General features: G+C 30.4%; 1 protein-coding gene across 1 annotated transcript in view; it reads right to left on the bottom strand.

The window, feature by feature from the left end:
• Positions 1 to 7,964: 7,964 nt before the first annotated feature.
• Positions 7,965 to 16,035, bottom strand: part of AstC (Allatostatin C) — a 54,532-nt gene continuing 46,461 nt past the window's right edge. Inside the window, exons 3-4 of the mRNA XM_088238467.1 lie at positions 11,991 to 12,136; positions 7,965 to 8,560 (exon numbers count right to left, since the gene is read on the bottom strand). Coding sequence (XP_088094593.1) covers positions 8,455 to 8,560; positions 11,991 to 12,136 — 252 coding nt within the window. The 3' untranslated portion in view covers positions 7,965 to 8,454. The remainder of the gene's footprint in view (positions 8,561 to 11,990; positions 12,137 to 16,035) is intronic.

Here is a 16,035-nt window from a genome sequence, read left to right as displayed (position 1 = left end):
GTACCTAACGATTGATGTAACACAATATGACTTGTATCAAAAATTGTATGTTAACGAGTTAAATCAGTAAGAAAATATAAATGGTTTTTCTTCACAATCGTCTAATATTGACTTGTACCTCTTTACCTAAATGCCACTGGATTGTATTTTTTTATAGTTTGTCTTCTAATTGCGATCATAAATTTGATATGTATTTTATTAAGGTGTCACAGATACTCCTTTTCGGGGACCGATTAATACGGAATTACTGATATAATTAGGTTTGAAATTACTAATAAATATTAAAAATATAATATACAAATCGATTAAAAAGACATCGATACCTGTTTACCTTTAAGAATACGTAATAGGTAATCTCTTTCAAATAGTTAAATGTTAAACGCACCTCACTGCCTTTTATTCGCGCCTGGTAATTTTTTAGATATCAAATAGCATTAATAATTATTACAGTAACATTGATTCTCAACCATCTGCGGTGGTAACATCGTCCAGTCTTAACAATTTTGCTAACGTTACTGTAATGAACGGTAAAACAATAATTGAATTCAATCGGTCAACAAAACTGTTAAAAATGAACCTTTTTTGAAATTTATTTTACTTGTAATTTGTTATTTGACAGAAATCAGAAAACTTCTTTTGTAAAAGTGGTTTGAGTTTTTCTAAAACTTTTTGTTTTCTCAACAGATTTTTCAATATTTATTGTGATATTCACATTTCTGCACAGGTAATAAAACATTCCCTGTAATATCTTTATAAAAACAGCTCTATACACACATTAGCGTGTTATTCAGTGGCGAGTGTTTTATTAAAACCGCACATTGTTAGTAAATTTTTTTTTGAATGGTGAAAATAAACCCAGATACTATAAAATTTGTACGCAAGAAACATTTTATAATTTTTAATAACTTCCAAATTAAATATCATAAGGTTAGAGAGACGTTTATATTTTATTGATATCCTGCCAAATTATTTATATTATAATAACAGTATTATTTTGTTTTTGTCGAAGTTTTATTTAGGATACAACTTTTTTATATTCATCAAATATAATTATAATTTATGACTGTGAAATTATAGTTTTCACCAGATGATTAGTAACTTATGCAAAAAAATGTGCATATTTTTTTATTATTTCTAAATACGTATCTTACAGAACTGTCAAACTGTTTTTTGAAAATATTAACTACTCGTTTAATACTTAAATAGAATCAATCTATGTAGCTGTAGAAAGTTCTGCTTTTTTATGTATATTATTACTTTTCTTTGGGGAAAAACAACTTAATTCTCAAGTTTTCGTTTCAAATTTAGTTAAAGTACATATACTGAAACTGCTCAAATTTTTCTATCTGTAGATAATAATATTCACGCCTTTTAATAATTGATGCTTCAAAATGTAACAGGAAAAATTCAGGGTGAATTATCAGAGTACTTGTATTCATGAATGTTTAATAATTTGGTTTTGCTCGTCATATTAGAAATAAATTAATATTCTAAATTGCTAAACCTAGTTTTTTTCTGTATTATTTTTTACTGTTATATTTTTGAATGTTTTAAAAATTGAAATCTATTTTTAAAACACATTTGAACAGTTTTTCAAAGCTTTATCTTTCAGTGCAAAACTTTGACTGAAAGGTACCAAAAATATTTTAAGGTTAGAATAAGATTTAAAATTAAGTAAACCTTTATTTTTAAGATGAAAGTCTTCCTAACTAAAATATTCTTTATATAAAAAATGTATTACAGTGAAAAAAGCTGTTCAACTTAAAAAGTAAACTGTTCCTAATTTTTGTTTGTTTGTGTTACAAAATAGTTTACCTGTAACGTGCGTTGATTTTTTCTGTAGGTACTTAAATAATTTTATTTTCGTCATTATTATTAGGTCATTTAAAATCGAACACGTGGTGTCATCAAAATCGGTCAAATGTGTGTATCAAAATATTAAGTTAAATTTTATATCAAATTAAAAGAAAGAAAAAAAACATTATGTGTACGTATTTATTACTTTTAAAAAATCTTTCTGAATCGAAAATTATTTTTGTTGTGATCACAACAATTTTTAAAAATATGTTTTATTTGTGATTTAGCAAAAAACATTTACTTTGTCTTTATTTTTTTAGTTATTTTTTTATTGTATCAGATTGAAAAAAAAATTAATGTGATATTTATTGGTGCAATGTTTATATTTTCACAAACGAATTTTGGAATTTAATGGAAAAAAAGCATCATTGGCAAACTTCAATTTTGATTGAATTTGACTGATTTTAAGCCCCAATATTTAATCATATCCGTTGAAATATTTTTATTATTCAAAACATTTAAAAGATTAATCAATGTATAAAACTCGAGTGTTGTATTAATTATATGTTTAAAAACGATTTTCAATAATTACTATTTGCGACCTGATGTTTTCATTGTAAATATTTAAACTATTATATTTTTCAATTATTAAGGAATACCTATTCAGAAGCGAGTTTTCATTGTATTATTTTTAGATTTAATTTTCTGCTTAAAATAATATAAATGTGTTTAAGCTTTACAAAGTCATGCTCAAACGTTTAGGTTAGTGATTTTATAAATATTAATATGAACTTGAATTTTACTTTCCTAGTTTTAATTATTATTTTTTGATTTTGTGATTTTTTTAAACACCTAGCGATCTGTCGAGAAAATACTAAAAATATATTTTAATAAGTTCCTCTGTTGAGCTTTTAACGAACTACCTAACGTAAACTATGTGGTTTGAAACGCTGATAAACTGAACGGTTTGAATCCTTGCTACGCATTTAATTATTTTATTAGCCAACAGATGTCTCACTACATGCAATAAAACTATTTTTCAAATTATTATTGTAAGACTGTATTTTTGTGCATATTAATGATTAAATGTACTTAACGTTTTGTAAACTACTTTTCCTTCTTACTTAAAGTATTATGAGTATCTTGACTACTGGATTAATTATATTAATGTAAATAAGAATATGGCAGCGTTTTAAAGTGTTCATGTAACTAATAAATCGATTATTAATAATATCATGTTGATAGAGCGATACGAAAGTGTATGTATAGACGTCTTGATTTCCTGACTGTTTGTTTCGTTTCTAATATTTATAAATAAATAAATAACAATGTATGTTGGTTACGTATAAAACATACGTTGGAAATAATGTTATTGGATTGCGTGAGGTATTTCTATATCTTTTAATAAAAATATTGTGATTGATAAACTTTGATTTTTATTTATGATTTCCATTTGTACTAAGGTATCCATTATTGCACATTCATCTTCAACAGTTAGTTTTGAATAAAATAAACAACATCGCAAATCAAAAAGTACACATTTGAAACATTTAAGTTTGTAAGTGAAAATTCTTGATGGAAGTTCATTGTAATGTAAATAAAAGACGAGTGATACTTTTTCCACAAATTTAGAATATCCAGTGACCGGCCTCATCGCTTTCACGACATCTTCGAGACTGGTATCTTTATTAAGGAGTTCAATGTACAAAATACAAAACAGAGGTAAGGATAGATAATTCAAAGTTATATGAAAGTAAATTAAATAAAGTTATTTTTATCTTTACGTGTAAAAACTGAATTATATTTAAAAACCCGTGGGTTCAAAAAATTTCTTTAGATTTACTTTGAATTCTATATTTTTATTTTATTTTATTTTATTTCAATAAACGGCACTTAATGCCTATTATATATTAGTTGCACATACAATAAAATCCATACATGTAAGTGGAATGATAGGTTAAATATCGTAGTTAAAACAAATTATTTCTGAACAGTTATTTACAAATTAAGGCGTCAAAAAAAGATACACAGTATAAAAATTATATTACCAGTTATATGATCATTGAAATATTTTGAACCTGTAAAAATAAAAAAAAACTAAGAAAGCAACACATATTAATAAAAAAAAATTATTGGTATTGTACACTCAACAAGACCTATAGAGAAAAAAAGCATTTTTAATATATCTATGATGTTTTACACATCCTGGCTGGAACACTGTATGTTTGTTGAATTGAGTAATTTTGCACAGTCAACTAATCAAGACAAAATTTTCCATAGCAGTAGTTGGTCCGCACACACTCTGCAGTATTGTGATTTAAGAAGTGATTCCATGGTGGGTGGAAGCAGCAAGAGTCGATACATATGACATACCGGTTTTGTATTTCAGGCACTTTATAAATGTGTTGTAAATGTTCTCTATTTTTATTTTATATATGGCATATTGGGGATTCCATATCTGAGACATTACAAGTGACTTCTAATAAATGTATAATATAATGATATTAGAGCATTTGAATTTTAAAAGTGTCAACGCGTTTGAATTATGAAACCCAACATGCTTAATTCTTTGGAAATAATTTTGCTAATATGCTATTCAAAAAATAGTTCAGTATAAAATAATCCCAAGATCTTTGATTTCGTGCTTTCTCATTAGTATATTATTGTTTAGTTTATAATCAAAAGTTTAAAAAAATGTTTTCCTCGTAAACATAATTACAAAAATACACACAAATTAAAAATATTTATTTTTTATTTATAATATTTATTTATACATAACCTACTTCCACTGTCTAGTAAAATAATTAGAAATGAGAAAATGTTCAAAAAGGCAATAAAAATGGATAGTGGAGCTGGGTAGTAGTAGAATGTAAAATGTAATATATGTATGGTTTACGTTATGTTTTCGTTCTTTTATTGTGCGTTTTATAATATAAATAATATAGATGTACACAAATTTAATATAAACTTATATACTTAGTGTTTAAAACTATCTGAACTTTTTGGTAATTATCTCTTCTTTGTTTATTCTCACATGTAAAAATATTTTTTTAAAAGTATATTGTTAAGTGCCCTCGGCACTGGTAACCCAGTGAGCTCACATTATTTTCAATATACATATTTTTTTTTCATAATGAAAAAAAATAATGAATAAATATTCGAGAATTGTTTATTTTCAATTAACTTAGTTAGTTCAACGATTATATTGATTATATTGAATCATTAGGCAATCTTCACAAACTCTTCAACTGTCTTCAACTATTAGATTTCAAAAATAATGTTACGTTTTCAAGTAGAACTGAGTCTGATACTTTTCATTAGATTCAAAATCTTGCAACTCGGTGTAACATGTTAAATTATTGATTAGCTAATGAGGAACTTCAGCCCTATGGGAAATTGGATACAAATAATGTTTTCTTGCGGGCGGTTAAAATTAGAGCATTAAATGGTACTGCAAAGTTTCTTGAAAATGTATGAAAAAAATAATAAAAACTATTTATTAAAATTACTTTTTTAAATTAATTTTATTAAAAAACGTACTACTTTTATTGACGTCACTGGTTCATATGAACCAACCAATGATGTGACAGCTGTGAAGAATTTCCGGTTAACTTACCGTAAATGGACCAATAGGAAGAACTTACAGTGAACAACCTCTGACGTCACATGCGGAGTTATTTGAGAAATACAAAACTTTAAAAAATCATATCGCTGATAATACGATATGTAAAAAAAATATATTTTCTTTAGCTTTAGTTTAATAGTCTAATAACAAATAAAACAAATTAAAAAGACATTGAACATCCTCATTGATAGCCCACAAATTGTTGAAAACATTTCATGTCGAGTCCCTGTCCATAGAACTCGGCATTCTGTACCCTTGGACTTTAGCGCTCACAGACTAATTAATCAGGAATTAGCAATTGCATGAAAAACGGCACCCTTAGAAGAGTACGGACTACCTTTATTGACAGGTTTAGTGAAATCGACACATTGCGCTGTAAATACTTTAGTTTTATCAGGTCTGTTAAAGGCATTTTTAATTTATCATCTGCCTGTTCCTGCTAAAAACATAAATTTACATAGAAACAGTAGGTTGTTTCCATGTAAATATATTCCTCTCCTAAGAGGAGAGCAGAATAAAGATGGCACTATTTATACAACGTCTTCTCCCTTTAATATATATTCAAACAAACCAACGCCATATCACTCTTTCTTTGCATACATACCTCGCTTCCTCTACATTCATACATCTTCTCATGCACGCACGCCGATTTTTCCTACTTTTGACATGTCCATTTTCAAGTGTTTGATGGACTTGATCGTGCCATGTCTTTCTCGGCCTTCCTCGTTTTCCGCAGCCATCAACATTCGCATCGTAGATCCTTTTAGCCATTCTTTCGTTGTTCTTTCTTGATTCTGTCGATAATGCATGTCTCAGCTTTATACACACTTCACGGATCTTGACATTTGTGCATCTATTTTTGCATGCAAAACATTGCCATATATATTATATATTATTACATCAACAATATTTTGAGTTTTTCCAAATTTTTGTTAACAAGGACTGGATTGAACTCCCTGAGAAGCTGTTTATATTGATTTGGACAAACTCAAAATATTGTTGATGAATCCACCTGGTCCATGAAAAAGTATAGAAATTGAAAAAAAGAGATTTTCAGGGGTTGCCTAGTATGTAGGTGAAATAATTAAATTACACGAATCTCACCCGCATAAATAAAGGTTTCAGGTCATTAACTTCACAAATATCAACATATAAAAGAATTGAAGATATATAGATGTTCAAATATAGGCAGAATGGTGAATGTTACACAGTGGGTAAAGTGGCCACTTAAACCAGCCATTGACAGGTCATAAGCTCTGTAGATGCCTAGCCTTCCATATTACCTTATCTTCAATGTTCTTCATCTCTGTTGTAATATGATAATATTATTATATATTATTACTTTATTAAAAGACTACGATTTCTATAACAGTTAAATAAATCATCACCATCATTTATGCATCCCCGTACGCATAGGTGCATAGGGCGCTATATTGGTGCCTAGTCCAATTGCAGCGTATCTGGATCATTTTTGTTACATGGGAGGCAAGGTCTTACAGTCTTACGCTTCGGATACCAGTCGGGGACGAAATATCGCAACGTCGAACCACCATTAAAACCAATATTTCACGTTCGCACTGAAAGAAATCAATCCCGAAACCTCAAGCATGAGAAGCCATCACACATCACACCAACCACTACGTACTTATCTACACTCAATTTATGTTCCACATGTTTTACTTGACAGTGGCCATTGAGTTGAAAAACACTCGTCCAAAATTATACGTTTGCATATATGTAATATACGTGATTCTGAACAATCACTCGTTCCACTATGTAACACGACTCAATAAAAATATGTATTTTCTTTGGGTGATCCCGGGTGAGATCAATTCGTTCCGGCGTTGCGGCTACTTTAAATCTGTGTTTTGCAAAAAAAAAGATGTGTTTATTGAGTAGCAATTTGTACCGTGTCTCAGTCGGCAGCAGGCACATTCCGTGTCATTTTTGTAGTATGTAGTGCCGGGAACCATGTTGAGTTTGATTTCAGCCTGTTGTCTTTGTTTATGTTATTTGGATGTCGTCATCGTAGTCGGCCCCGTAATGTAGTGGTCAGCGTGTTTGCCTACCATGCAAGAGGTCTTGGGTTCGATTCTCTATCGATCCGTAGTTGAGTTGACATGAAATATTTACTTAAAACCGTGTTTTTACATTGAAATATTCCCGAGTCCCTAGTCTTGTCCCTGAGGCGCAAGACTGATCATCTTACCTTCAAGTAACAAAAATAATCCAGACTCACTACGATTGGTGTACCAATGCAGTGCCCTATTCACCATTAAGTGCGGAAAGGAAATGATGATGTGTATTTGAATTGCTTTTTTTAATATTCGTGAACCGTAATTTCCAAGGTAATGTAAAATATTTGGTTCAAAGGCGAAAAGATGTCTTGTGTCTATAAAATTTTCTCATTAGGGTAAACTACAACATGCTTTTTTATATTCGTAAATTATTTTCTTCGCTGCGTACCCTGCTTGTCTAATGTACACTTTATCACGCCTTTGGCAGCTCGGGATTTAAATAAAAGGAAAAATGAAAACACTCATTAATATTTCTGCTCAATTTCATTTAATTATTCTTCGAATATGCCGCCCTTACTATTAAATATTCACTATACACAAAATACGTAATTTATTTTATTAATACATTTGAAAAATTCAAAATACATTAATGAATTTATGTGGTTTTTATATGATAGAATTGAATTACACGCAAACAATACTCTTGGAAAAACATAATTACATATTCAGAAACTTTCTCTAAAACATTACACAAAATATTATATTTGGAAATACAGATAATCAAAAATATGCCTGAATTTAATTTTGAATAAGTTAGATTTAAATTAAAATCTTTGACAAAACACCTCAAATAATAAAAATTCCAAATCTGAAGAAATCTTACTCTATAATTTAAGTTAATTAATTAGATTCGCATTGTTGGCGAAATTTTTTAACTAATAGCAACATTTATTTGATATAATATTTGATAATATTGAATACTGGTTTGCGTCTTGGCTGTGTGATCAATTTAATTTACTTCCTGAAACAAGAGATGGGGTTGAAGTAACACTGGCGATACCGGATCTGACGTTTCTCTTGGGGTGCGCGAAGGAATTGTTCCCAAGGAAGTGATCGCATGCTGAAATTAATTAAAATGAATTCATTAGCTTACTTTATTATATAAATAAACATTAGTGATACTCAAGTCGATAAATTTAGGATAATTGGTGACCGGGTTTATCGAACACGTGACACTACTGGTATCTTTAATATGAAATTGCATAGTTAACAATAATTTTATTTCCACCAAAATAATTAATGAACATTAAAAAATGTATATATGTAATATCCAACAGCTGTTAGTAACTTCTAAAACGCTTTAACACGCACATAGCAAGAAACTTATGTTTTAAATTTGGTAATGTATTCAAAATATAACACGTTTATTAAATTTAAATTGAACTTTATTTTTTTAAATATATAAGTGGGTATATTGTGACGCGTTTCGTCTTGTTGGGACATTTTCAAAAAAACTTTAAGTGTTTTATTTTTGATACATTAACAAATTTAATATGGAATTCTACCAATTGTCTGCATACACAATAAATAACTTCAGTTTTATTCATTTAAAGTGTAGTAGTTAGGATATAGGTATTTTACGGAAAATGGTAGCTTTTAAATAGAACTAGGATTACGGTTAGGAATAGCAGGCGTCACATTATAAAGGTAGCTGGAGATTAGATGTCTACTCAGTAAAAAACAAATGCTGTCTATGAAACTCTTTTCTAACACCTATTCTCCTCTACGTATGCGAATCGTGGCACCTCACTTGGGCCCAAAACAGCAAAATACTGAGTTTTGATAATGGATGTCTCATAAGAATAACGTACAAAAGAACTTCAAGTATCCGAATCAATTGAGACCGGACCGCATCCGGATAATCAGAAATTCAGATAACTGGGTTATTTCCGAAAAAAGGGTTAGTTTCAACTGATTACTGTTTGTATGCTGAAAATGAAAATGATTGATTGAAAATCAAAAATGAGGTTTTAATTAATTAAATGAAAAGGTAACACTTGTATGTGTTAAGCGTAGTTACAAGTGCTGTACATTAGAACAGTATGTACGTACCGTACTGTAAATGAAAGTCATTGCTTGCTGAACATCTCAGTCAAAGTAAGCTGTTTGACTGTCATCATCCGTCGTAATTTGCAAATCGCAGTACGTTTCCGTCTTAATTTTTTTAAACAGAAAACTCCGATGACAAATATCAATTAACGGAAGCGATACTGTTGGTCAGTTAGTTTGTCCATGGACTGCGGATGCCACCTGCTTTAACCAGGTTTGCCTACTTTACGAGGCATCGGGTTCGCAACGTCTTGGAGTCCACTGTTGACAGTTGATCGGCAGTTTATCTCAGATCTACGGAACGTGAACCTGACTTGAAAGGAGACGACAGAGATGCCTGGACTCCTCCAGGAAAGCACTCTTTGTGGACACCATATGCTTCAACTAAAGAGCGGACATGGAATGATAATGACGTTAGGAAATATGAAACATGGCAAGATATTTTTTTTAGTTTAGCGTAAAATTTAGAACTCCTATCACTCTGGGTTAGAATGTGCTTGGTGTGGTGGTACGTGTTTTCTGTGCCGCTGTTCAGAATTAAGTCATGGACCCTCAGAAAAAAAAAACATTAAAAAAATAAACAGAGGCTTCCATATTTGTGGGTGTATGGAAAATTCCTCAAAATTCTATGGGTAGATAGTGTCAGAAATGAAGACACGATGAGTAGCGATAGTTGGAATATTCCGAACATATCGTAAGACACCCAAAGAAATAATCTGAGATCCTACATCTCATTGTAAAAGGCAAAACTGCGACATGAAGGGAGCCGGGGGGAGCAGAACTTTCTGGCTGAAGAACTCACGTCATGCCAAGTCTTCAGTGTAACTTTTTCAGGCCGCAGTAAATAAGTTATTGTTGGCCTCCAAGATCACAGACATCCAATAGCGGACATGCCCCCAGTGAAGAAGAAGATCGCTTTTCAATGTAATGTGATTGTCCATTACTTTCGTTGATTTCTTTTTTTTTAATATGGCAAAAACACTTCCACGGATTAGAACAAGATAACTCCACTCCGGTCACGAAACATAATGTGTAAGCTGTAATTTAAAATGATAATGTTTTCTTATAACACATGTTATACATTAACATAATATCGTGGGGTACCTTACTGCAATAAGGTTACTTCAAAATCATAATTTTTGAGTTAACGACTAAAAACACATCTTTGTGTCCTCCATGAATAGACAAGTCGTGAGGCATAGCAAACATAGTATGATGCTTGAATACACGACTTGTCTTTTTGTAGCATTCATCAAGAAAAATACAAAGATGTGTTTTTAGTTGTTAACTCGAAAAGCCTGTTTTTGAAGTAACCTTGTAATAATAAAATTTGGCGGATTTAAATAGCGCTATTTTTGTAAAAAATACCTTAAGGGCGCTTTGCAATTGTATATTTAAACTTACATTCTTACTAAGCTAAAGAGGCATATTAGATTTTCTACTGATTTAAAATTGGGGGCATAAAGAAGTGAGATTTTAGTTGGGATCTGAACTGACTGGGACTGTCGATAATTCGCAAGTTTGAAGGCAATCGGTTCCAGGCAGAGCGTCCGGCAATGGCAAAAACACGATCTCCGAGTCTAGTATTTGGGGAGCGCCGGATTTCGTCAAGTTCTTTTCTGCCTTACTCAAATGCTGACCTAAGAAAGGATTTCTTTGACATGTATTTTCCCTAATACAAAGATCCTAGTTGTGGTAATTATCCTAAAATATTATGTTATTTTCACCGATCAATATTTATTCAGTTGCTCAATCACAATCGCCGCACTTGTCGGTAATTACCGACGCCTCGAAAAATTTTCACCGTAATTGTTTATTATATGTTTAATACTGCCACACTTTCACCTGTTGCGTGGTGATTACATACATAAAATGGTGAATGTTACACGGTGTGTAAAGTGGCCAATGAGAGGTCATAAGCCCAGTAAATGCCTAAACTTTAATTTATCCTTCTTTGGAGTGTTCTCCATCTTTGTTGTAATTTGTTAAATTAATATTTATATTATATTTTTATCCTCTCTGCATGCATTCTTGTCCTAATCCCACCCAATTTACAATAACTTACTGTTTTTTTTTTTTTTTACATAATAATAACATTTTTACATGTTGAAACTTATTTGCATTTATAAAATATGTCATGTATTTCCTTGTAATATGTAATATACTTCTAATTTTGTGGAAATCTGTTATTGGTTCTGAGTTTATACACTATATCTGTTTGTTTACTTTAAATATGTATGCAGAACTGTTGGCTTCCCAAATAAAATTAAATATAGTTTTCATTGTTTGTGCGTAATTTATCACGCTGTATATTAATCACCTTCCATTGTGATCGGTCAAGTTGTTTAAGGACTCTTTAACCACGTAGTCGAACATCTGTAATCGAGCTGCTGATGTAAGATTATTTTAAAAATGGAATAGGAGTTTGAAATTGTTATTACTTATTGTAGTTGGCATACTGTTGGATCAGTTGCATTTGGAGAGCGGCTGCAAGAGCATTGTCTTCAGGAGAAGATTGCAGGAGATGATTACTGCCTCCGACAGATCTTCCAAGCCCACCGTTCATTCCATCCATCGGCACCCCATCCTGAAATAATAACAAGTTTACATTACCAGCAACCAAAAACCAAAAAAAAATAGCGACCTTTATATGTTTCCAATAGGGAAATATCACATTTTTTTACATTTTTAAAGAAGTAATAAAGGTCTATGAAATGCTGTCCAGTAATAAAAAATATTTTTGCTAAGTATTAGTAGCATAAAAAATATTTTTAAATTTGTAATTTTGAATTCCCGCAAAAAACGATCATTCCATTGGCCACGCCCCTAATACGTCAGAATTCGTGTTTATTTGTCCCTGGCCATTGAAATTTGTTTAGAACATTATCACGAATCTTGACGTTACAACAAACAAGGCCAAACACGTCGCGCTTTCCTAGCAACGAATTTTTATCCAACTTCTTTTTACATTTACGTTTATAAACCACAATATTTATACCGATTTTGAAAATACAATTAATTGTTCTGAATCCATTTCATATATTTTTATCGGTATTTGTAGTATGTGATAATTCTCTATTATATAAGCTTGTGTGAAAGGCCTTCGATGTGGGAAGCAGTCAATTAGTACTAGGTGCATAGGTAAAATATGTATCTACTACCAACACATTACATTAAAATAAAATTATAATTGAATTTATTTCATAATAACAGCATAAAAAAGATTTCTTTCAAATTCAAATATCAAAATACCATCGTTTCGACCGATTATACCAGTAAATTTGCTATAAAAAAGTCACAATGTATGGAAAATAAACATAGATTGGTTTGTTCAAACTGCTTCAGTACTGCTTCCAATGATCTAAATTTGCGCGTGCGCGAAGATAGAATTCAGTACTAAGCGCCCACCTCAAAGAAATCAGCGGACTTATGCATTCACCTGTTCCTGAAGAAAGCAGCAATTTTTATTTCCGTCTCTAGTTCACTTGTTTTGTTGATTTGTTTATTTTATTCACAATATATATTGTGAATAAAAATATAATACGAATATTCGTATAACATTTATTGAGACACAAATCTTAACTCCGTGGAACCAAAGTTCTGTGATTGAATGAACATCGAACCTATCTCAGATCTTATATAAAATAAAATTCAAAAAATCTTTACAAACCATTTTTTTTTTTAATTCGTGTAGTTACTAAAAGACAAAGTATTGTTTTTAGCGAAACATTGGTTCCATCCTTTCAGACGACGCATGATCCTAGATTAGTCCTTCGGATCAACTTTTGTAAATTTCCTCGGCCTTTGTGAGTTGGTCTTTTGGACCACATTCTTTTGACACTCGCCGACACTCTTGGAATCACATTCATACATACACAGTCTTTATATTTATCCATTAGTAAGTTGACAACAAACAATTCGTAATCTGGCAAATTCTATTACTCGACAAACAAATATGTATATCATAGTGGATTTTTTTAAATATATATTTATTATGTCATTTTTTCGCTGACGATTATATAAAGTTGAAAACACGCAAAAGGAAAAGAATAGTGAAACAAAATATTGGTGATCAAAAAAAGTTTAATTGAAACTGAAAGTTAAAGTAATTAAGGAAATTAAAAGATGATCTAATTTCGTTTCAAAAGAACGGGGATGAAACGGATTTAAAAGTTAAAATAAAAACAAGATGAAAAGTGACCCTAGGAGAGAACAGTCACAAACATCTGAAATAGGTTACTTTGAATAAAACATGAGACATGTTACCGAGGTCCAACGGTGTTATACTCAAATAACTTGCCGTATAATTTTAAATCATTCATGTATCAAATTAATATAAACATGAAAGGATTCATTTCGTCGCCTCTTAAATTATATGACGAGCTGCTTGCAAATCTCCCGTGTCCACCAGATATTTAACATACAACGTAATTTGAATAAACAAACATGCAATAACATACGAAATATAATTAAGACAGCTACATTAAGTTTTTTACATCAAAATAAATAAAAACATGTTTTAAAAAAACGAAAAATTTAAAAAAAGGCTAATTGTATCAAAATTCAAAATTCAAATACAAGTCCGAAAATTGTTGCACCTGAGTGAAGAACTGCTTTTGAAATAGAAATAAATGTATTTTTTATTAAAAATATTATTTTTAACAATAGTTTTTTTGTATTTTTTATTCGGCTGGTCTTTTGTCCTTTCCATTTATTTATAAATTCTCTTAGGGCTTTCAAATCACGACTGACACAAATAGTATAAATGGATCGTATTATGCAAAAATGAAAAGAGATATTCTTAAAAAATAAAGGATATCTTTAATTTGAAAAAATAGTTTGATGAGTTTAAACTAATAAATTCTCCGTAATACCTCGATGTGTTAACCAGAAACCACGCAATTTGTCTATGAACAATATAACACGTATTTTTAGCTTACCGTATTGTTGCAAATTATGATCAATATGTGGCTAAGATGAAAACAATATTGCAAAAATGTGTTAAAGGACCCCGCAAAGGACGCTTTATTTGACAGAATTGCCGACAAGTTTTATTTGATACAAACACCAGCTTTTTTTTTTATAATTTGAATATCCATATAATAAGAAGTGCAAGCTATTTTTAACGTCTGGTTTAGAACATGAAGCTGTTATTTCCTTTTTTTGTTTTTACTCAAAATTTTCCTTCACAATAAAGTTGATAATTTTATGTTTAAAAAAAAGGTACAAATTATAGATTTCCTTTTTTTGGGAAGTAGTATTGTTTACAACATTTCTGCATTATTTTTATTACGAAATTAATAGTTTTTAAGGTGTTCTGTAAAAAAATATTTTCTCACTTCTTCGCTAAATTTTTCTAGTAAAAAAATGTTCATTAAAATTTTATAATTTCTCTCTATTATAATTAGTACTTTTTATTTATTCAACTTAACAAGCAAGCTAAACAATTAATAATTTTAATTTATTTTAACAGAGATAAAAAACATTTTATAGAAAGGAATAAAGAAGTCCGGGCTTATGACCTATCATTATCTGGTTTAAGGGGCCACTTTACACACTGTGTAACATTGACCATTCTGCCATTGTTTGAATATCTCTATTTTTTTCATTCTTCTATCTGTTAATATTCGAAATGTTAAAGAGCTGGAAGATAGGGACAACCTTAAAAGCAAATCACTATTTTATAAAACAATAAAATATACAATCACATGCCTAAATATACACTTTTATTAAAAATATTTAAAAATACTATTGTGAAGGTAAAGGGAACTTTAGTATTTGCATGTTAGAGAAGTGAGAGTCCTGACGAAGAGACGGGTACGTCTCAAAACCGGTAGGCATAATAAGCCGGTAGGTGTTTTTTTTTTACTAACATCAGTAAACAAAATTAAATTGTAATTTTCTGAACGCTTAAACTTATTAAGATATAGAATCTCATTTTATTTTAAACCCTTCAAATATACCCCCCTCATGTTGTCTTAGATTCTACTAATACTTTAAGATCGCGAGATTAAACTTACGAAATTTGAAAAGCCCAATCCACAAACGATTTCAGAGCATTTTCGTTATCCTTGATTACAATCTAAAAAGAAAATTGATCCCGAGTAAGGATGATACAAACATTCAAATTTGTTGACATTATCGCGAGATAATATTTACGATCATTTCAAAAGATAAACATAATCCTGGGATTATATTTTTAGCTATGAATATTCACTGTGTGTGTTTAGCGATCTATCTATTAGATAAAATCAACATTTTCTGATAATATTTTGCTCGCTGTGTTTTTCTATTTTGATTCCATCAAAGTCACAAATCAAATTGATATTTCATTGATGTTTTTGGATTACTAGCGGTTTTGGGAAGCCATATTTGGAAATCAACCATCATCCCTCGAGAATTCCATCTTTCATCCCTTCGGAATGTGTATCCGATAAAAGATTGACGTACGAAACCTTCAGTTTTCGCCCTTAACATACAGCGAAA

The sequence above is a fragment of the Micrasema longulum genome, unplaced genomic scaffold, assembly GCF_059751315.1.
Source record: "Micrasema longulum isolate JH-2025_06_02 unplaced genomic scaffold, ASM5975131v1 h1tg001905l, whole genome shotgun sequence".
Lineage (NCBI taxonomy): Eukaryota > Metazoa > Arthropoda > Insecta > Trichoptera > Brachycentridae > Micrasema > Micrasema longulum.
Note: the sequence above shows the minus strand (reverse complement) of the source record. Positions and strands in the feature narration are given on the sequence as shown.